At 32.1% G+C, this 24,946-nt stretch overlaps 1 protein-coding gene across 12 annotated transcripts in view; it reads left to right on the top strand.

Annotated features, from left to right (window-relative positions):
- Positions 1–24,946, top strand: part of NBEA (neurobeachin) — a 562,035-nt gene that overhangs the window by 219,844 nt on the left and 317,245 nt on the right. For all 12 annotated transcript variants that reach the window (XM_045567190.1, XM_045567200.1, XM_045567192.1 and 9 more), the window contains one exon: positions 22,932–22,993. In XM_045567190.1, coding sequence (XP_045423146.1) covers positions 22,932–22,993 — 62 coding nt within the window. The remainder of the gene's footprint in view (positions 1–22,931; positions 22,994–24,946) is intronic.

The raw sequence follows: 24,946 nt of genomic DNA, 5'->3' as shown, positions 1-24,946 counted from the left end.
AACATTACTATTAGTGTAAACATTTGAGATAAAAATATGATTTTTCTTTAAATCTCTTCTCCCTCAAATTTGATACTTACAATTACTTGGTGAGAATTGATGATTTCTGAAAACAATATTAATTTGGAGCCCCGTTTGCTAAATATTATTAATATTACAAATGTTATTTCTAGCCATATTTAAGATCCTTCCAAGGTAGCATAAATATTATGCTAGCTAAAAGTGGAAGTATCATAGTTATGGATTCCAAAAGGCACTAGGTTATCAGTTGGTTCTTTTTGACTTGTTTTTTTTTTTTTTTTAATTCTTTTGATTTCCTTAGAATTATACAGAGGAGAAAGAATGCTGATTATTTTTAGTTTTATTTACATACTTTTCTGTAATATGTGTTATTTTTATAATAAAAATTTTGTAAATATTATTGAAAAAAACAAATCTTAAATGTTTCTTCATTCCCTAGAAAATAAAAGCCTTTTACTTTCTCTGTATTTCTTTTCCTAAAATGATTTGACAAATTTATAGAAATTTATAAATACTGATCAAAGACATAATAAAGTGGAACAAAGAATAAAGTTAGCAATGTAATGTTAGTAATGGGTCGTGTACTGTTACTAAAATTAAGTCATACATTCTGCACAAGTATTCTAGCAGTCTTAGCAAAGGCAGAATTATGCTTAGTTATAAGAATCATATTACTGATTTCTAAATGACAGGTTGTGACAATTTTAGGTTCTAAAGAATTATTCTCAAGTAACTTTTTAACTGCTCTTTGTTGGCCAGTCAGGACCACCTGTGTGTAGTTGCTTTCCAGAATTTTCCATAGTCACAAACCCAGACTGTTTCTTACAATTTCTCCTCATCAGTGCAGAGAGAAGGTAGGAGAAATGGCTGTTAATTGAGAGGTATTTTTCTTGGATTTCTCTAAGTTTACATCAAATATTGTAACTTGAGTGGAAAGAGCTTTGAGAATTTGTCTCTATTGAGCTCTATCGAGGTATTTTTCTTGGATTTCTCTAAGTTTACATCAAATATTGTAACTTGAGTGGAAAGAGCTTTGAGAATTTGTCTCTATCAGTGCATCCAGGTGAACCCGGATTTTTTAAAGAATGACTATGTTAGAAATAAAATATTGAAACAAGTTAGATACAGAAATATATTTTGTGTTACCCTGGCAGAATCCATTTTATTTTGTAACTTTTCAATATTCAAAGAATTTTAATGTATCCTATTTGTAAAACCAGATGGATGTAATATTCATGTCCTTCTTTGCCGATGTTGAATGACTTTTTTAAAAATAAAATAATGATAGCAAATGGTAGATTTGTAGGTTTTGAGTTTTGTTTTTTAATGCTATTACTTGACAAAATAAAAAGTTGACAACCCTAAGATATGGTGCTCTGAATTTTTGCTAGTCCATACAATCCAAAAATCGAACAAGTATTGCTGTATAACAGAACAACATTCAGTAATCCTGCACAATTTATTTGGTCATAACCTTTCTTTCGACTTACTGTAGAAGACATTTCTTAAACATGTAAACAGGTTACACACTATCACGTCTCCTTGTTTTTGTACAACTCTTCCTTCTACATTGAATCATTTTTCTTTTTTCTCTCTCCCAAATTATACTCATCCTTTGAGTCATGAAAGCATGTTCCTTAAGCCAAATTAATGCCTTCTCTTCTGTGCTCCTGTGGCATTTTATTATATAATATTAATAAAATTATTTTTCACTTATTGTATATAGGAAATATTATTTATATTGCCATTGCCTAGACTAGATTCTGGTACATAAAATATTCTGTAATTTTTCCCTTGTATTTGAATAGAACATTATTTTTGTTACTAATTTTTAGTAGAGGTAAATTTTGAAAATAAGGGAAGATTGATAAAATGTTGGTGAGAATTCCCAGTATTGATAATTATGCATACCCATGAGTTTGCTACAATACTCCTCCAGGGCCCATTCTTGCTCTCTATCCCAACCTATAGAAATGCATGTCCTTTCAACTTCTCATTCTTGAGCATGTACTCTTATTCATCATTTCTTTTTTCCTCTCCCTCTATTTCTCGTCTTTTGCCAATTTAATATGCTATTCCTCTCCCCTAAGAAGAAAAACTATCAGACTATTGTGAAGAACCCAGGACATTTACATGATGAAAATATCTTTACCCTAGGTATTGAATATTTCTGTTTAAGAAATAGTGCTTATAATAAATAGATATCACTGCCTTTGACTTTATCGTATATATGTATATGGTAGGAACAAAACTGAATTTAGGTAACTGAAGAGAATTAAATGTCTTACAAAATGAAAAGGAAATTACTCTTAATTTCAGTTAATCACAAAATATATTTGAATTGCATTTTTATTTGATGTTTTGTATTGAGTTTTTCTTGATTCACACATGTATTTGTGTTTAAGTTTTTTCTTATGGAATAATCATTGGTACTTTTTATTATCTATATCCTTTAAAATACAAGCTAAATTAAGGTCGTTTTACTTTCTTAATTTGTCTATCACTTTTATTAGTCAGCTTGTGTTAAATTTATGATTGTATGATTTTAGAACAATGTAGTTCAGGTCTTTTAAGATCATTCATCAACAGTATCTATTTTTAGGTAGTTTTTGGTGTGTGTTTCTCTTAGCAATAATTAAGGATTTTTGAAGACAGTTATTTGAAGCTTGCTAAACTTTCTCTAAGAAAATTCTATTTTTCAATTTACAAACTAATACATAAAAATTACTAAGAGTGCGAATGTAGGCAAGTATCAAAACTTAACCAGCCAAAGATGACAAAACAACCTGTGTTCCAAAATTGTTAGATTTATTTGGCTTGCTCCATTTGGCAATGGAGAATGCCCTCCAGAGAAACTCTAGGACTTCTCTGAAAGAGAGTTGAGAAGAGCATATTTTAGAGTTTGGATTTAAGGAAGCAGGGCCAGTTGTGGATTGGGTGCTGAGTATCAGGAAGTGGATTAGATACTGATCCTTTTTCTTCAGGAGTCCTAAGGTCTACAGTGGGCCAAAGTTATCAGTAGTAATAAAGAAGCAGCAGTCCCCCAAGTTCCTCATAAGAGAGGATGTTTAAGGATGTTGCGTGTGGGTGTATTTTTGCTAGCAGAGTGGAGTGGAAGTAAATATGGTTAGACTTCAGTCATCCTGGAAGTGGGAGAGGAGAGTCAGTAACCAAGGATACTCTGGTGACAGTCAAGGCAACTTCATAGCTGTGAAGCTGTCTTTGCTTTTCTCTGTGTATATACTCAGGTTCTCACTTCTCTCCCAGACTGGGTTTCCTTCCTTAGTCATCAGAACATGGCCCAGCATAGCACACCACTATGCCAGCCCTGAATCTGAGTGTGTTTTTAATGTAAATATCTTTCATCATCTGGCTGTCAAGAGAGAATCTGAATAGTTCAGCCAGGACTATGATTTAGGAACTATATATAAGTTGAAACATTTTAAAAGGAGATAGTAGCAGTGCAGGAAATTTCAATTTCACTAAAATGTCTACTGTACTTTTAGTGGCATTAATATATATTTTATTAAAACCACATAATACTCAAGAATATTTATAGTTTTTAGGACTAGCAGTTTTTAAAAGTATATAAATATAGCATGAAATCTCCACCTCCACTGAAATACGATATCTCTGAAATGTTACTATAAAAGGAATGAGCCTAGTCAAGAAGCCGCATATCACTCATGGATGAGTCATAGCAGCAGTATGGACACATAATTAGAAAAACTTGAATATTTGTATTTTTATTCAAAAATTATAGATTAAAATGTTCTTCAATTTGAAAGAAGAGGATTCTAGACAGTAACTTAAAGCCATACGAAAATATAAAGTTCTCCAGTAAACATATGGACAAGTATGAAAACTATTATTATTTTGGTTCCACTATTCTTTTATAAGATTTAAAAGCTAAAAATGTGAAGAAAAAAACTATGAATCTATGCTAATGGGTGTACCCTATATAAAAATATACTTTGTGACATCAGTAACATAAAAAATGAAAGTGACTGAGCTGTAAAGGAGTAGTTTTTATATGTGATTGAAGTTAAGTTGTTCAGTTTCAAATGGATTGTTATAACTTCAAGGTGTTCTATGTAATCCACATGATAATTACAAAGGAAATATCTGTAGAAAATACCAAAAGAGAAAAAGAAGGGAGTCAAAGCACATTCCAATAAAATTTAACTAAACACAAAGGAAGGCGGTAAAAGAAGAAAGGAGTGACAAAAATACAATAACACCTACAGAAAACAGTGACAAAATGTCAACAAACAGTTCATTCTTCCCGGTAATCTCTTAAAATGTAAATGTATTAAACTCCCCAATCAAAAGACATAGACTGTGGCTGAATGGATAAAAAATGTCCCGAACCAACTATATGCTGTCTCTAAGGGACTCATTTTAAATCTAAGGACATATACTTTTATAGGTTGAAAGTGAAAGGGTAGAAAAAGATTATATTCAAATGGTAACTAAAACATCAGGGGTAGTTATACTAATATAAAACAAAATAAACTTATGTCAAAATTGTTATATGAGACAAAGGAAGACAATATATTATAAAGAATAAAAGGATCTATTCACTAAGAAGATACAACAATTATAAATTTATATGCATATATATATCAGATTTCATAAATATATAATAGAATCAAGTATTGACAGAATTAAAGGGAGAAAAAGATTTACAAAATAGTAGGAGACATTCATATCCCAGTTTCAATAATGGATAAAACAACCAGACAGAAATTCAGTCAGGAAGTAGATGACTTGAACACACTATAGACCAATTGGACCCGACAGACATATACAGAACACTTTACACAACAACAATAGAATTCACATTTTTCTCAAGTGCACATGGAACATCCTTCAGGATAAACCATATTTTAGTCCACAAAACAAGTCTTAATTCATTTAAAATGATTGAAATCTTACAAAGTATTTTTTAAATCAAAATGAAATGAAACTAGAAATCAATAGCAGAAGGAAATTTGGAAAATCCACAATTATGTGGAAATTAAACAACATACTCTAAATAACTAATGGTCAAGGAAGAAATCACAAGGGAAATTAGAAAATATTTTAAGGCAGATGAAAACTGAAACAGAACATACCAAAACTATGGGATGAGGGGAAAGCAATGCTAAGAGGAAAACGTATAGCTATAAACACATTGTGAAAAGATCTCAAGTCAACAACCTACATTTATGACTTAGAGAACTAGAAAAAGAAACACAAAGTAAACCCAAAGATAACTGAAAAAAGGGAACAGTAAAGATTGGAGCAGAGATAAACAAAATATACAATAGAAAAACGATAGATAAAATCACTAAAAAACAAGAGTTGATTTCATTGAAAAGATAAAAAAAAATCAACAAAACTTTAGCTAGATTAAGAAAAAAAGAGAGAAGATTCTAATAAATAAAATCAGAAATGAAAGAGGAGAATTGATTGATTATAAGAGAATACTATGAACAATCGTACACCAGCAAATTGGATGATCTGGAGAAAGTGAATAACACACAGCCTACCCAAACTTAATCATGAAGAAACAAAACTTAAACAGATCTACAACAAGTAAGGATTTTTTTCAATCAATAATCAAAATCTCCTAAAAAAGAAAAGTCCAGGATCAAATAGCTTTACTGGTGCATTCTTCCAAACATTTAAGAATAATTAACACCAGTCCACCTCAAACTCATTCAAAAAATTGAAAGGAAGAGAATACTTGCAAACTCATTATATGAGGTCAGCATTACCCTGATAATAAAATCTAACACAGACTGTAAATAAATCTACAAAATCAATATCCCTTACAAACGTTAATACAGAAATTATCAACAAAATACTAGGAGACTGAATTCAGCCACATGTTAAAAGAATTATATGCCATAACCAAGTGAAATGTATTCCTGGAATGTAAGGATAATTCAGTATATGAAAATTGATCAATGTAATACACTACATCAACAGAAAGAAGGGGAAAAAAACCCACATGATCATCTCAGTTGATCAATTTTTATGTAGAAATAATAAAACCATCCTAGAATTCATATGGAATCTCAAGGTACTTCGAATAACCAACACAGTCTTGAACAGAACAAAGCTGATGGGCTCACACTGCCTAATTGCAAAACTTACTACAGAGTTACAGTAATCAAAACAGTGTGGAACTGGCATAAAGACAGACATATTGACCAATAGAATAGAATCTCTAGCCCAGGGGAAAAAAAAAAAAAAAACCTCTCACATATATGGTCAAATGATTTTCAACATGGCTTCTAAGACCATTCAATGGGGAAAAGACAGTCTTACCAACAAATGGTGTTAAGAAAACTTAATGTCCACATGCAGAAGAATAGTTTTGGGCTCTTTCCTCACTCTCTGTACAAAAATGAACTCAAAATGCATCAACGACCTAAAACTTTAAAACTCTTAGAACAAAACAAAGGATAAAAGCTTTATGACATTGTATTTGGCAGTGATTTCTTCAGTATAAGACCAAAAGCACAGGCAAAAAGCAAAAATAAATAAATTGGACTACAGCAAAATTTAAAATTTCTGTGTATCAAAGGGCACAATCAATAGAGTAAAAGGCAACCTTTGGGAAGGTGGAAAATATTTGCAAACCATGTGTCTGTTAAAGGCTTAGTATTCACAATATATAAGAGCTCATACAATTCAACAACAAAACTCAATAAATAACTCAATTTAAAAATGATAGAGTCAAAACCACGTCATACCCAATAAGATAACTACTATTAAAAAATATATGAAATAACAAATATTGGCAAGGATATGGAGAAATTGTAAATCTTGCACACTGTTAATGGGAATGTAAAATGGAGCAGCCAGTATAGAAAATAGTATGGCATTTCTTCAAAAAATTAAAAATAGAATTATCATATGATCCAGCAATTTCATTTCTGGGTGTATATCTAAAATAATTTAAAGTAAGGTTTCCAAGATATATTTATGGCCTATGTTCATAGCAGCATTATTCAAAGTAGCCAAGAGTTGGAAGCAACCCAAGTGTCCATCAACAAGTAGGTTGATAAACAAAATATAGTATATACATACAAAATATTATTCAGTCTTAAAAAGAAATGAAATTCTGACACATGCTACCACACATGGATGTGCTCTTGAAGACATTATGCTAAGTGAAATAACCAAGTCACAGAAACAAAAATACTGTAAAATTCCACTTATTGAGTTATCTAGAGTAGTCAAATTCATAGAAACAGAAAGTAGAATGGTATTTGCCAGTGGCTATGGGTAGTGGAAAATGGGGAGTTGCTTAATGGGTATAGCGTTTCAGTTTTGCAAGATGAAAACTTTCTAGAGATTGCACAACAATGTGAACATACTTAACACTACTGACTGTATACTTAAAAATGGTTAAGATGGTAATTTTTATGTTATGTGTATTTTACTACATTTTTAATAAAAGTGAATAGTTCACCCACAGACTGGAAAGATATTTCTAACACTAATAATCAACAATGGTTGCTATCTAGATTACACAAAAACCTCTTACCAATCAACAAGAAAAACACAATTCTATAGAAAAATGGGCAAAAACAAAACTCGTAATTTTCAGATGGAGAAAATAGAAGTGGTCAGTAAAAAAAAACTTTGGCCTTATTTGCAGTTACAATGTAAATGAATAATAAAGCCAAAGTGAAATAATTTCACTCCCATCCAATTGGTATAAAATTTATACTTAAAATTCATGTATGAGAAGGGTGTAGAATCTTCTAGTGGGAGTGTAAATTGATACAATCACTTTGAGGAATCATTTTGCATTATCTTGTGAAGTCTGACTCAGCACTTTCACTCTTAGAAATATACCTCGGAGTAATTTTTGCATATGTATACAAACAGATATAAAATACTTATAACAATAGTGTTTTTAACCAAGGACATTCTGGAAACAACCTAAATGTATATTGACAGAAAATTAGATAATTTAATTATCTGGTTATAATGTAATGCTATACAGTGGTGAAATAGAATTTCATAAAATTAATATTGACCAAAAAAGCTTAATCCATGGCTAAGGATGCTATATCTTGTTTAGGGATACATTCATAAGTGGTAAAAGTATAAAAATGTGAATAGAGATGATAATTTACAATAGTTCCCAAATCTGGGGAATGGTATCTGTGCCATAACTCTAAAATTTATACACAGGCATACTTCTTTTATTAATAATATGCTTTGCTTATTGTACTTTGTAGATAATTGCGTTAAGAAATTGGAAGTTTGCAGCAACCCCGTATGTTGATCAGCACCTTTTTCCCAACAGTATGTGTTTACTTTCTGTTTCTGTATTAGCATTTTTAAGCAACAGTCTTTTTTAATTCAGGTATGTACATGGTATTTTAAAACATAATGCTATTATACACTTAATAGACTACAGTATAGTATAAACCTAACTTTTATATGTACTGGGAAACCCGAAAATTTATGTGACTCGCTTTATTCCAGTGGTCTATAATTGAACCTACAATATCTCCAAGGTATGCCTATACTTCTTAAACTGGGTGTTGATATGGCTGTTGATCATTATCATTTTATGGTCTATACCAGGTTTCAGCAAATTATGGCCTGGCAGCCAAATCTGGCAGCCACCTATTTTTTTAAATGAAGTTTTATTGGAATACAAGTAGGCCATCCTTTTATGTATTATCTAGATTGCTACAATGGCATAGTTGATTGATTTCAACAGAGAACATGTAGCCCACACAAGTCTAAAATATTTACTCTTCGACCCCTAAAGAAAATTGCTGACCCTTGATCTATATTCTATACATTTCTATAAGTCAGAAGTATTAATAAAAAAATAAAAGAATGGTATATTAAGATTGTCAGTTGATAGGCTCACACTTTTGATGAAGTTATAAAGTTATTTTATGGTCCAAGATGAATAAAATTGATGATTCCTGGTTATTTAGTCATGGACATTGTGTTGGAAATTAATCTAGTCACATGCACTTTTTGTTTCTCTTGCCAACCATAATATCATCACTTACATCTTATATTTTACTATATCTCTTCAATAGCTGGGTCCTTGTCTAATTTTCTGATTAGGTAAAAATGATAAAATAACATGATCTTATTTCTCCCATTTTTGGGGGGAAATGATTACAATAGTATATGTAAGCACTTTGCCTCTAGATAAAAGCATTTGGTTAATATTGCACCAATTCTAGCCAGAATCTTCAGGAGTAATAGTCTTGTTATAAAGTTGTTAAACAATTAAAATTACATTATAAAAGCTTCAAAAATATTTAACTTATATAACTTTCTATAGTTTTTATTTCTTACCAAAGCAAAAACAGATAAATAGGATTACATCAAATTAAAAAGCTTCCACACAGCAAAGGAAACAGCCAAAAAAGTGAAGAAATAACCGACGGAATGGGAGAACATATTTGCAAACCTATACATCTGATAAGAGGTTAATATTCAAAATATGTAAGGAACTCAATAGCATGAAACAAATAACCTCATTAAAAAATAAACAGAGGATCTGAATAGACATTTCTCAAAAAAAGACATGTAGATGGTCCACAGGCTTATGAAAAAAATGTTCCACATCACTAATCATTAGAGAAATGCAAAATTGAACCACAATGAGATACCGCCTCACTCTTAGAATGACTGTTATCAAAAAGAGAAAAACATTTTTGAGGATACGGAGAAAAGGGAACCTTTGCATACCATTGGCAGGAATGTATAATTATTAATAGTACAGCCATTATGGAAAACAACATGGAGGTTCCTCAAAAGGTTAAAAATAGAACTCCCGTTTCTGGGTATATATCCAGTGGAAATGAAATCAGTGTGTCAAAGAGATATTTGCATTCCCATGTTTATTGTGGCATTATTCACAATAGCCAAGATAGGGAATGAATCTAAATGTTCATTGCAGATGAATGAATAAAGAAAATGTAGTATATGTACACAATGGAATATTATTCAGTTATAAAGAAGAAGGAAATCCTTCCATTTTCAACAGTATGGATAAAACTGGAGGACATTGTGTTGAGTGAAATAAGCCAGGTACAGAAAGACAAATACTGCATGATCTCACTCAAATGGAATCTATAAAAGTTGATCTCATAGAAGTAGAGTGTGGCATATGGCTTACCAGGGACTGGGGTGGTTGGGTCAGTGAGAGTTGGTGAGATGATGGTCAAAGGATACAAAATTTCATTTAGATGAGAGGAATTCAAGAGATCTGTTGTACATTGTGGTGACTGTTTTTAACAATATACAGGTGACCCTTGAACAACTTGGAGGTTAAGGCCATTGACCACCCATGCAGTTGAAAATCCCATATAACTTGACTCCCCAAAATTTAACTACTAATAGCCTGCTGTTGACCAGAAGCCTTACTAATAATATAAACATTTGATTAACACATATTTTGTCTACCATATGTATTATATACTCTATTCTTACAATAAAGTAAGCTAGAGAATAGAAAATATTACTATGAAAATTGTAAGAGGAAATATATTTACTATTAAGTGAAAATGGGTCATGATAATGGTCTTCATCCTCATTATCTTCATGTTGAGTAGGCTGAAGAGGAAGAGGAAGAAGAGAGAAGAGAGGTTGGTCTTGCTGTCTCAGGGTGACAGATACAGAAGAAAATCCACATATAAGTGGACCCATTGCAGGTCAAACCTGTGTTGTTCAAGGGTCACCTGTACTGTATTTTTGAAAAATGCTATAATAGTGAATGTACAGTGTTCTACACACAAAAATGATAACTAGATGAGGTAATGGATATGTTAAATAGCTAGATTTAGTCATTCCACAGTGTATATATATTTTAAAATATCATGTTGTACATGATTAATACATGCAATTTTATCTGTCAATAAAAATAAATAAAAGAAATACTCTACTTGACCTTCCAAACCTTATGTTGTTGTTTGGAGGTGGGGCCTAATGAGAGGTGTTTGGGTCATGAGGGCAGATCCCTCATGAATGGCTTGGTGCCATTCTTGAGAGAGTGAATTCTCATTCTCCTGCAAGTGGTTGTTGAAAAGACACTGGCACCTCCTCCTCTCTCTCTCCCTCTCTCTCTCTCTCTTGCTTCCTGTCTCACCATGTGACAGATGCACATGCTGGCTGGCCTTCCCCTTCTGCCATTAGGGGAGACAGCCTGAGTTTCTCACCAGAGCCACATGCTGATGCCATACTTCTTTATAGCCTGCACAACCATGAACCTTTCTGTTTTTCCAGTAACCTTAAAATGTAAAAACTGTTTCTAGCTTGTGTGCCATATGAAAATGGGAGGTGGGCCAGCTCTAGTGAATTGATTTTCAGACTGCAGGTTGTGACCCATTAGTGGTACAATGTTATAGAGCAGAGGTCCCCAACTATTTGGGCACCAGGGACTGTTTTAATGGAAGACAATTTTTCCATGGACCGGGGCAGGGGGCATGGTTTTGGGATGATTCAAGCACATTACATTTGTTGTGCACTTTATTTCTATTATTATTACATTGTAATACATAATGAAATAATTATACAACTCACCATAGGTTGGGGACCCCTGTTACAAAGTAAAGCAAGCCCTGACCAATGTTTTTTAATGGCATGCCATGCCATAGCATAGCATAGATCAGAATGTCACAGTGAGAGGAAGTACTATTTAGTAAAATATTTGTTTCAGTTGTATGTAGTGGATCATGGTGTAAAATATATTGCTGTAGATTATAATAAGAAAAGTTATTAAATCATTTATGTAGTATTTACCAACAAGGAAATTTGGTGTTAAGAAAGGCAAATGTCTTAGCTCAGGTACACACAGCTAGTTTGTAAAGACGACACTAAAACCAGATGTTCTAATTTTCAGTCAAGAACTTCTTTGACTTAATGAAAAAAAAAAAAGATCCAGATTAAAGAATGCTATAATGCTAATAAAATTGTCTATCTCTGGGAGCTGAGGGTAAACCGTTATATTAAAATATTTGGAGATAAATGTAAGAACTAACTGGTTTATGACTAACATTCAGATTATTAGTAATATCCACCTAATTTGAGTTGAAAAGAACAATACAACTAAATAGAATGTATACAGGCAGACTTTTTCCTGGTCCTGGAAACATATCTATGCTGTCTAGATATGTTGTTCCTTGGTCTCTAGTTTCAGACTGTGAGGTCAGGCCCAGGGCATGTCATCTGTGACCATCAGTCTCCAGTCTGTCCCTCTCAGGTATCAAAACACAATTTTCCCCATTACAGATGCTCCTTAATTAGGCAGAGTTGCTACCACATAGGTAGACCCTGGAGCACAAGAGAAATAAGCCCTTAAGAATCAACTCTTGCTAAATAAGCCTGAGAAAAATAAGCTGAGGGAATGGACATTTCCTAAAACACACACCTGGAGAAGTTGTCCATTTCCTCTGTCTGCTCCTCTGTGCTCATGTTGACCATCATGCGTGTGTCAGGTTGGTTTTTTAAAGGGAAATATTAATACATAAGAAAATATTTTCTAATTTTTAGATTATTTGGAATTTTTTAGTATTGATTTTATGTATGTGTGTATTAATTAACTTCTAGGGATATACATGTGATTATCCATACCTAAAATGTTCACTCTGCATTCAGTAGGATTATTCTAATTATACTGAGTCCAACCAAAGTATTCTTCTAATTAAACATATTATTATTTTAACATTAAACTAGTTACTTTAAGAGATTATGCAGGTAATTTCAACAGCAGTACAATGAATCATTTACACTAAAAAATATTCTTGTATTAAATGTTTCCTATTTACATATTTGTTTTGTTATAGAAAGAATTCTTGGGGCTAGATATACTCCAAGGAGTAGAAGATGCTTATATTAATATAAACAGATTCTATTTTATAAACTGAGTAAAATCATTTGTATTTGTTGATCATGCAAGTAAGTCAGTTTTCCCTAGAAATTAATAACTAAATATTACTCCAAGTTAAATATTTCCTGTTGGCATTTCTTAATTCTACCATTTTCTTATAATCACAATAGGACTTACTTTATTAACATCATTTAGCTTGCTTACCAAGTCAACATCCTGAAATGGTTCTGAGATAATAGTTGGTCTCCTTGCATTAAACTGATCAGTTTACCTGCCTGTAACCTACATTAGAATTTAAGCTTCTCTGGCACACGGAACATATCTGTTTCATATTTGTGTCCTGGCATATAGTAAGTATACAATACTGTTTATAGAACTGAGTCACTGAATGCCTTTAATTCTTGGAAATGACTAGATCCTCTCTTTTTAACAGACATTTTTTTGGCCATTTGTTTGGTACCATTTGTAGATTTCCCAGTTCATATAATTTCAGAAGGTAACTAATATTTGTAGTAGATCAATGTCTTACCGTAAGAGGGGTTTGAATAAATAAAAGTGCTATTTACTTTTAGTTTATAACTAGGCCTAATATTTTATGCTAGAAGTGTTTTTTTTTATTACAAAGCAACTCATATGCTGACTTTTTTACTATGTCATTATTGGACCATGTTCCACTATATAATATATAATTTGACTCTAAGCTCTCACTCTGAGTTGTGGATATTTGTGAGTTGGGTATAAGATTTTCTGGTTAGGCAAAATAATCTTGTTAATTCAGTGACAGGTACATTTTGTCTATATAATGTATGGCATATTATCCCAATAAATTATTCCTTGGGTTGAATTATATGTTTATAATAATTTCTGTGACTTTTGAGAATATCTTCAATGTTGTAAAATTGAAGGAACTTCCAAGAACCTATTTCATTCCTAAGAATAAATAAAACTACACTGATTACTCATCTCTAATGTTTTATTTTAAATAGAAGATTCAGTAAAGATAATTCATTTTGGGTCAGATTTGTGAATTTATTGCTTTGAGCACAGATGAGGAGCTTTGTGAAGATCTAATTTGTTTTCTCAGGGAGGTTCACCTAGCTGACCTCTACTTGAGCCTACCTTAACCTAAAGCCATTTTTTTTTTTTTTTTTTTGCTGTTTATGCCTTGATCACAACAATAATTATCAAGTAATTTCCTTTTACTATTGTAATTATGTTTCCCAGTTTTCATCTTTGACTTCATGATGCATTATGAAAAGTGATACATAGTATTTCCATTTTACATGGTATATTTAAGTATTTGAAAGAAAAAACACCAGTGTTTTTTCTGAATACAAAAATAAAGAACTTAAAGATGTATATTATTATAAAAGCAACTTTAAATTTATTTAAATTTGAGATCTTAAAATTGTTAAATATAGGCCGGGCGAGGTGGCTCACGCCTATAATCCTAGCACTCTGGGAGGCCGAGGCGGGTGGATTGCTCAAGGTCAGGAGTTTGAGACCAGCCTCAGCAAGAGTGAGACCCCGTCTCTACTAAAAATAGAAATAAATTATCTGGCCAACTAAAATATATATATAGAAAAAATTAGCCAGGCATGGTGGCGCATGCCTGTAGTACCAGCTACTCGGTAGGCTGAGGCAGTAGGATCATTTAAGCCCAGGAGTTTGAGGTTGCTGTGAGCTAGGCTGATGCCACGGCACTCACTCTAGCCTGGGCAACACAGCGAGACTCTGTCTTAAAAAAAAAAAAAAAAAAATTGTTAAATATATTCATTTGAGAATTAAAATAAATGAAAGTCAGAATTTAAGTATTTTGCTTCTATACAAATTGTACATTTATATATATTATGTTTAAAAGGAGAAGACCATATTTTATACAATATAAATTATTTTTAATATGAAGGCATTACTATAGACATTTTTATTTAAATGTAACTATCCATGTAATTGTATGACTATTTAACTTAGTATATTTTTCCCCACTTTTGATTATTGACATTTCTTGAAATGATGTACATGGTTAAAATACATGTATCATTCTTAATAATTATTTTGAACCAAAGTCTGTCTTAAGCAATGTCAAAATTTGAACCAGACATAGGTTAGTAGTTTTAGAATTTAATTAAAGCTTTTGAAATTTCAAGGAGCTCAGGGAGCAAAGAAGAGAGTTGATGCAGAGGAGTGATATGGGAATAACAATTGCTTCTATAATCAAATTTAACCCAAAGAGAATATCAAGATCCAGATGATTTATGATAGTGAAAATGTCTCCTATTTCCCTTATTTCATCCTTATTCATTGCTGTTGTGATTAGATCAGGAAGTCAAGAAAAGGGCAAGACACTCAGGTCAATCACCTTCTGTAATGGAAACTTGAGTTATACTATGGATAAAAGTATCTCATGCAAACCTCAAAAATAATTTTATGATATTTTTTGGAGGTTTAGTGCTTTTTCTGTAATTCCTTTTTTAGCACAATATTCTCTAGATTCTTTCATAAATATATATTTACATTCCTTATCTCTGTAACTAGGCTCTCAGCTTCTTGAGACCAAAGACTCTATCATTTCTGAATTTCTCATAGATCCTTACTCAGTTCAAGACCTAGAGCAGTGGCATAATTATAGTTACTTAAATAAATTATTTAAATGAAAATATCTCAAGAGATAGCCAACCGAAAACTTAACTAATAGCATGCAATTTGGAAATTGTAATCCATATTTAGTATGTGTAAATGCAAAAATAATATTTCAATGGGCTGCAAACAGAAGTGAAAGTCACATGGAGCCAAGAGCAACACTGAACATCAAGAATTTGCCATAATATTTCCTCTGATAAGACATGTTTGTTAAGATAGCACAAACATGTGGTTTCTGTGGCATAAATAACGAAAGAGTAAACTTGGGAGAGTGTTTCACAGTTAATGGGTTGATAATATTGCTAATAATGCCATTAGAGTATTTTCTTCAGCTCAGTTCATATTACAGTCAGATCACTAGTAAAATTCTATGTGGAACCATCACCATAGATTCATTTTTTATTGCAATCTATCACTCTGTAGAAGAATTTTCCATGAATGTTATGAACTTCAGCCCTGTGATTATGCAAAAAATTCTCAGCAGAAGCAAAACTTTATATTAAAAAGAAAAAAATATTCACAGTCAATAAGATTCCTAGGCTGTATCAATACAATTACAATTTAAAAGCATTTAGTCAGCCATCTTCATATGGAAATGGATTTTTAGTTCTTCTAAACATAGGAGGTTTCCATGGGAAAGGTGTAATATCAAATTACTTTGAAATTGAAATTGAAATTAATAATATTAATTTCTTTATCTTTCAGAATATCTCAGATAAGATACTACCACTGATTTCTGACTTTTAAAAAGCTAAATCATATTTCTTTTAATAAATACCTGAAATCCCTTGTTCATATCTTAGAGCTAGATGTATTTTGCATTTAGATATTTTGGGATTTAAGAAAGGTAATGGATGCATATATGTATATTTCACAGCATCTCCATGGAAGGCTGGGATAGCACATTAGTTAAATACATTAACATGCCTACAGTGATACATATGATATTCACACTAAATGGAATAAATATTATAAATAGCATGACATAATTTAGCTGAAATGTTGCTGATAATTAAGTTTGTGACAATCTTATACAGAAGCTTTCAGCTTTTAGTAATTTTTATATTTTGGAATTATAAAGGATCATGAATGTACATCTAAAATAATTTCCCCTCAAGTTTTTTTTAAATCTTTAGACATATTTGTGTGTACGTGTGTGCATAGATTTGTAGTTTCTTTCTCTCCTTCTCTTACACTTATGTGCCTGCATCCCTGTGCATGCACACACACACACACATACACATACACATCTTGGGACAAGTAAATAGTTTCATTGGAAGGCAGCCAAGCCCATTTGTTTATGTATTATCTGTGGTTACTTTTGCACTACGTGGCAGAGTTCAGTGGTTGTGACAGAAACTTATAGCCACCAAAGTCTAAAATATTTACTATTTGGCCTTCACAGAAAAAGTTTGCTGACACCTGATATATATGATATGTCTAGGGGCTTAAGTTTTGTTCCTATGCTAAAGACACAGGAACCATAAGTTTGGGATAACTTAGTTTTTAGTGAACTAAAGAAATCAATGAAGTAATAAATTCTCACTGTCCATACAGGATTTTGAGGGCTTTTTATTTTTTAGTTAAAATTTATAATCTGAATATGAAAGTAAGTTGTACTGGTTTAATTGCACTTAAGTAAGCCTTTTTTGGTCAACGAACTTAGTGTTATTTTGATTTCTTTAATATTCACTTGGTTCCATCTGTAATAGTTTTAAAGTAAAATATCTGAAAAAACATGTAGGCAAATTTTGAAATGTCTAATCAAAATAGTAGCTAATACTGCCTGTATGCATATTGTTACTAGTTTTAGCAATAATAATGAAAATGCAGGACATTATTGTTTTATCAAAGAATGTTTTATGTTGAATTTTTGTTTGTTTTGGTTTTCTTGGTTTTAAATAGGAAAGCCACAGTAATTGCTTGCTGTGCTGATTTTTTAAGGTTTGGCTCGTAGTATGTTCAGATGACTTAAATGGTAACATTGAGAGTAATATTTTACAGAGAGAATATCACAGTGATGGAATAGGAAAATAAATTCATGTTTCAGATTTTTAAAAAAGTAAAAGAATAATGAAAACTATAGAAAATGGCTATTGTGCAGATAAATATGTATAAGCATTGCAGGGGTCTATAAGACACTCTTTATAGTGATACCCTCTGTCTTAGAATGTCTCACAACACCATGTGAAAATACTATGTAAGGACAGAATTTCAAAGGATTGCCAGCTATATACCACTGAAACTAAGGCAAATGAAGCATACTGGACATGCAAAATCCCTTTCCAAGTCTATAGTTTCTCAACATATGTTACTAAAATGAAGTTAATTCAGTGTCATTAATCTCCAGTAATTTGGGGATTTTAAAAAATTAAAACTCATTAGAAAGTTAAACACTAATTAGTCCTGGGCCTATTTGATTTTTAAAATTCAGATTGTTGTTATAGTCCTGTCTATTTGATGGAAAATAAATTAGTGTATTTTATTGTGAGGAGAAAGAAAAATTAGATCTTAAAACTGTACTGGTAATATTAGTACTAGCAGTCAGCTAGAGGTACTCTTGTAAGAGCTCCACAATTATATTTTCTTCAACACCATGTTATCTGTGTGACTTACTTATATCTAGTTTGTCTGACGTACAGCATTTATACTTACAGAACAACCAACCAACGCTAAAGCTCAAAATTAAACATTTTTGCTTATATTCCTAATCTTGTCCAGAATAAAACTCATCACTTTCTTCGTTCTGCAAACTTGCTACTTCTTTTGTTTCCCTTTTATCAGTTAAAGATACCATCATTCACACTTTGGTCCTTTACCCTGCCATTTAATCTCATATTCAGTTGTCTAAATTTGAGTTTATTAAGTCTCACTCCAAAACGTATCTCTACTTGCATTGCCACTGTCTTCAGCTTAGGTTTTCAGTAGTGCGACTAGACTTTGTATTAATAGTTATTGGTTTCTTCCTATACTGCTGACAAAAAATGATCTTTCCAAAGTAGATATTATTCTGTCTGATGAAAATCCTTCAGTGGCTCCCTGTGGATGAGAGGAAGAGTACGCCGTGTATGGCTCTACTTCCTGCCTACCTCTCTGTCTTCATTTCCAGTCACTTCCTTCCATTCTTCACACTCTACAACATAACATTCCAACTCCAGTTTGCCGACTATTTCATGCTTATTTATGCATTAAACATTTCTCTGGTGCCTGGGATGGCCTTCCCTTCTTTCCCTTTTTTGCCTAGATAGGCTCAGCAGCATCTAACTCAAAAATGTCCCATTCGCCATAACTACTGCTCCTAGGCACTCTTGCTTACTACCCTTCCGTGCTCTCACACTTTGCATTTTCTGTGAACCCCCTGGGATTCTCCAGCATAATTATTTGCTTACATAATCTGTCCCACTTGTCTCACTTCTTTGAAAACTTTGTACCTACCATGGTATCTGGCACATTAGACACTATGCTCAGTAAATGCTTTTTGAATGAATGGGGCTAATGGCTGGGTGCATTGGCTCACACCTGTAATCCTAGCACTCTGGGAGGCCAAGGTGGGAGGAGCACTTGAGGCTGGGAGTTCAAGACTAGCTTGAGTGAGAGCAAGAGTTCCTCTCTACAAAAACAGAAAAATTAGCCAGGCATCATGGCGTGCATATGTAGTCCCAGCTACTCAGGAGGCTGAGGCAGGACTATCACTGAACCCAGGAGTTTGAGGTTGCAGTGAGCTATGATGATGCCACTGCATTTCAGCCTGGGTGACAGAGGGAGACCCTGTCTCAAAAAAAAAAAAAAAAAAAAAAAATCAACAACAACAAAAAAACCCAGCATCACTGTACCTTTCAGTAGTCTTTTGTATTAAAGAAAGATAACTTTGTCCCAAAGGCCAAGCTTCTAACTTGACATTCATTTCAGTGGTTTCTAATCTGGTTTATTCTTTGTTGGAATTTTTTTTAAGTGGGGATAGTGTGGAGTTCTGACAGTAGAAACTGACTTCCTACCCCTAGTAAGTGTGAACTCAAAAGAAATGTCAGGATTTGGGATAATCTTTATTAAGCTCTAGCTATTTTGTTTATTGCCTGGACCTGGAACTGGACCACTTCAAATTTGCCCAGCTAGTTAATCTTCTTAAGTACTTGTATCTTAGCCACTCGGTTAGCTGCCTTCATCTTTCAACACTAAGTTCATAATGTGTTCAGAAGCTCTTCCTCGACAGTTTTCCTCATTGTTAGAGTGCCTGCCATATATGCAAACCTCCTTCATTGCTGGCTGCTACATACTTACTTTCTACATTCCAGGTGTTCATTTTATACTGGTAAGCGAGTATGGTTTGCAGTATTGAATCAGTATTTCTGCTCAGAATGTTTATTCCGGTGGATTTATATTTTATGTTGAAAATGCTCTGTTAATACTCCTAACTGAATTTTTGTGGGGTAGGCACATATGTACAGTTTCTTTGGAGGCTACTACTTAATTGACAAGGCACATACTGTCATTATAGAACAGATATGCCATAACCAGGCCTTAGTATCATTTCCCCCATTATATAACTTGCTCAAAATTTTTCTTCTTGACTTTCAAAACCATTTATATTTCCTCTAATCTTTATCTATATTTGAATTTTACGTTAGCCCTCCACTTCCACTTTCAAACACCTTCTATACTGTAGTCATCTGTCCCCCAAGCTATAAAAATCTTTTCAGGTTTTTTTTTTTTTATTATTCTCTGTTCCCTCTGTACTTTTTGCTTAAGTTATTGCTTTTTGTCCTCACATCTGACCAACATATGTTACTTCAACAAGGAAACTGCCAAAATCATTCAAGTTGGAATTAACCATCATGACCTTTCCCATAATCGTATATTGCTGTTCTATTAATGTTGAGTCACTTATGTAACTCTGCAACCAACATAAAATGGGCTTTTAAGTTAGACGACTTGAATTCAGGTCCCACATCTACCACTTCCTGAGTGACACACCTTGGGCTAGCCACCGAATGTCTTAATTTCTTGTCTGTTATAAGGTAATAATAACTAATTCAAAGAGTTATTAAGAGAAAATGAGACAGCATATATAAAAGTTATTTGTAAATTATAAAGCTCTATAAATGTTAGATAATCTTAGATTTGAATTAAAATATAGGCACTTGTAAAAGTATGGGTAGTAATGTCTTATTTATTATCATAAACTCCTTAGAGCTAACTCTATACTTTGCTCATAAGATGAAATATAAAATGAGTTGATTTGATTTTGAATTTCTTGCTGGATATAAAAAAAATGATAAAATCAACCTTTTTTGAGACATATACTTGTAAAATATTTGCCTTATGTATGTATAGCTTAAGAGTTATTTATGGCATCAGACAACACTTATATTTTCAATATCTCCAATAAAACACTGAAGTTTACCTCCTTTTTTTTTAGTAAAACTCTTGTAAAAACTTAAAGATACTTCCAACCAAAGTGATTATGTAATTTTTGAAGGTAGATATATCTTTCTTCTTTTCTTTAGAAGAGAATCCATTGGTTCATTGTGTCCAAAACTAAATAGATAAATAGATTAATAAAGGTGTGTGGTTCTGTGTATGGACTTGAAATCACGTTGGCCTTTTACAGAGTACTGAGAGAACTGTTTGCAAATTGCAATTTTGCTGTCCTATCATTTGTTGTCATTCCTTTTGAACAAAACATTAATGAAGCATTTGTTTATATTTTTCTTATGATGGAATGATATTATTTGTGGAAATTATGAATATTCTTATTACAAAGGGATTTTGTAGAAGTTCATTTAAGAATTAGTTTGTGAGAAATGAAAGCAGTTTCATGTTTTTCCTAATTTTTACTTCAATTTGTTATGTATTAGAAAACTAATATACAGAATACATGGTGAATAATCTTGATATCAAAGCCTCATTGTCTACACTGATATGAGTACATATCTTAATTATGATCCTTTGGCCTTTTACTTAGTTTTTCTTTGTCAGAATTCAAATAGTTGAGTAGCCAACAGGTGATAAATGTCCCATTAATCTTTCTGACTCTCTAGTTCCTGAGCATGAGAATTGCTGATCAATTACAGCAATTGTCTCTTAAATGAGCTTTTCACATCAGCCTCTTATTTCATTAGTTAACTGTCTGCCCAAAGATCTGATAAGATGGAATACTAGTACCTTTTTATAGCTTGTTCTGCCTGTACAATAAGGATACGGTCGTTAGCAAAATGGACACAAAAGGGTATTTATCTACTACCTACAATAAATATGCATGCTAGTGTATAGAAGGCATTTGAGACTGTTTACTGAAATCACCTTAAGAAAAAAAAATAACTGGTTTCACTTCAACTTTCCATTTAGGAACAACTAATGTAATACTATGTCATTTCTTAGTATATGATGCTTTTACTAATTACATTTGCCCTCAAAAAAAGAAACAGTTTATTGTTATTTTAATTTTAAGAACAGTGAAAACCTTTTAAAGATATATTTAAATTACCAGACATCATAATTAACATACACTCATCCAGAAGTTGTTATTAATCCTTGGTTACATCTTCATCTATGTTGGCACTTTAAAAAACTTCCAGTTAGGATCTGCTTTCTTATTATATACATTTTTATACAGCAGTAATCCTTTTAATTGGAAAAAGTCTTGAATAATTAATGTTTAAACTGTTTATAGGAAGACTATTTTCTTACCTGTAGAGTGGGAATAATAATACTATGTCACAGGGTATAATGAGAATTAAACGAGACCATGTACATAAGGCACTTAAACAGTGTCTAGCCCATACTAAGTGATCAATGAGTAGTAGCCATTATTACATATGCATTATTACATTCAATTCTTTTTTCTTCAGTTATCTATTCTAAGAGTTTGGAAGCATAGCGATTGAAGATTTTATAAACATTGCTTAATGTATTAATTATACATGAAATTTATTTTTTATTATTTTAAAAATCACTGGATAACTAATAAGTTATGGGGAATTACCTATTTTTAAATTATTTGAATTTTGTCTTTTGGAACAAAATTCAGGCAGATCCTCAATGATTATTGTTCTTCACTCCAGGAGATAATCACATAGCATATGTCATTAGAATAAAAACAACTCTACCTAGCTCATCAATTTCAATAACCTTTCCCACCTTGTTGAAATATAAGAAATGCTTTGACAAACAACCAAAGGATGAAGTCAGTTTTTGAGTACTTTTCACATCATCTTGAATATCTGAATATTCTAAAATTAATGTTATAAAAAATATGTTAGGTGAACATTTCCATTCATTTTATTTTAGGAATTCTGTTTTAAAGAAAGATTTTTATAAGTTAAAATTGTATAATGAATTGCCTTGGGTGATGGTTTCTACCATTCTAATTTCATTTTGTTTTAACCTTTCCATGTTATAGGCCTTGTTTGTATGAAGTCCAGCACATCGGTGGTTGAGCTTGTTATGCTGCTTTGTTCTCAGGTACAAAATCCCATTCACTTGATCACATTAAATATATGAAGAATTTTTGTGACTAATAACAAAATGTATGTGCATATATCTATGTATGTTTATATATTTTTAAAACTTCCATCTCTTATCCCGTAGATGAAGAAAATAATTTATGTTGAGCTATATTAATATATAGATTATTTTACATGTAGTTGACTTTTTCTCCTTCTCCCTTCTTCCGCTCTTTTTAGCAGTCTTATTCTCTACCACTCTCCCTATCCTTAAATTGTTTCCTGTCTTTCTGCAAATATATATATATATATGTATATATATATATATATAAAATTTGTTATTGGTCTTTTGATACCCTTATTTACTGCCTACCTTTTAAAAATGGTACAGCATAATTCACAATTTTGAAGTGCGTTGTTAATTACATCATTTCTTCTCTATTAGATTAGAGGTAATGAAAACTATGTTTTTTTCACTCAGCACCCAAAGTACATGATACAACTCATTAGAGTTGTCTTTAATATACCTTACTGCTGTCCCTTTTTCATGTGTAATTTGTATATGTCAGTGTAAATTCTAAAAATCTGCTTATGCTCTTGATCTTTAATAATCAGAATTTTTAATAAATTGTAATAGTTGGATATTGTTTCTTAACAATTATAGGGAACTAAAAAAAAACATATACAGCTTATTTTTAACTAAAATAACTAAAATAGGAACCTAATGGTCTTTCTTCTCACCACCTCTGGCAAGCCTTCTAGAGATCCTGATTATAAGTATTAAATATTTTGTAATATCAGAATGAAAAAAAAGCTTACATGTTTTTGTAATAAGAAGTTATTACATTTATCCCAGTTTTCCTCAACAGAAGGAAAAGTACATCTAAGCCATTTCTGATTACTGGTATGAGGTCTGCCTAAAACCACAACTAACTTGCAATAAACAATATGACTTCAGTTGAGCCTCTAAAACATCAGCAAAAACAAACAAAACACAAAAAACTTACCAATTGATTTTCAGTTTTCAGGTTTACTTTCTTCAAGAATATATTCATAGGGAAATTATTAGGTCCGTTTTTCCCTTTTTAGGCAGGAACAATATTGATAAGGAAGAAGTTAAAGAAAATAACATCCCTAGCAGGAGTTCATCTGCAGGGCATTTGAAAATTTTGTCACTTAATGCTGAAGTCCTGAGTTCAAGAGACTTTCTGAGATCTATCTGGACCTTTTAGGTTCATGATAATGAATAATTTTAAAATGCTTTTATGGAAAGAAATAGCTTAGAATTCCTTCTTCCTTAGCCCTGCATTTCACTGCAGTTCAGAGAAATAAAGAGGAATGTAGCATTAGGATCTGGTGTCTTTGATGGCCTCATCATCTAATCATAGGTTTAACATTACTCATTTGCTGGCTCCAGGAATTCCTGCCATTAAGGGCCCTAGAGATGAAACTTTGCCTCAAATATTGATTGAGAGGAAGAGTGAGAAATTTAAGCTGTCTATGCAGTGCACTTTCTTTCAACGTTTCAGCAAAGCAATATTGTAAACATGTCTCTCTCTCAGTTTGATTTTTAAGTTGAATTTTTAAAATAATCCATAGTGTTTTAAAATATATTTCAAGTGGTTACTTGATTAAATGTACCTCATTTAAGTGATTTTAAAATGTATGCTTGTTTTAGAAAATAGCTCCCAATTTTTTTATTTTCTATTAAACTGAAATATTGGTTTCCACAAAATATTTTTAAGGAAACAAATGAGTAATCCACCCTCAATCCAATTCAGGTGGGGGCAGTTTACTATTATACTGTGAAATTAAGCTTATAAAACCATCTTTATAGATTAATTACTCTATGCATGCTTAAAACCATGTCCTTGGTTTTAAGGACATACACACCAAAAAATAGACAGGTCTTCTTCAAAGTTTTTTAAAGTAATCTGCCATTTTTCTGTACTACTGAAATTCAGAATGATTT

Source organism: Lemur catta, chromosome 13 (genome assembly GCF_020740605.2).
Source record: "Lemur catta isolate mLemCat1 chromosome 13, mLemCat1.pri, whole genome shotgun sequence".
Taxonomy (NCBI): Eukaryota; Metazoa; Chordata; class Mammalia; order Primates; family Lemuridae; genus Lemur; species Lemur catta.
Note: the sequence above shows the minus strand (reverse complement) of the source record. Positions and strands in the feature narration are given on the sequence as shown.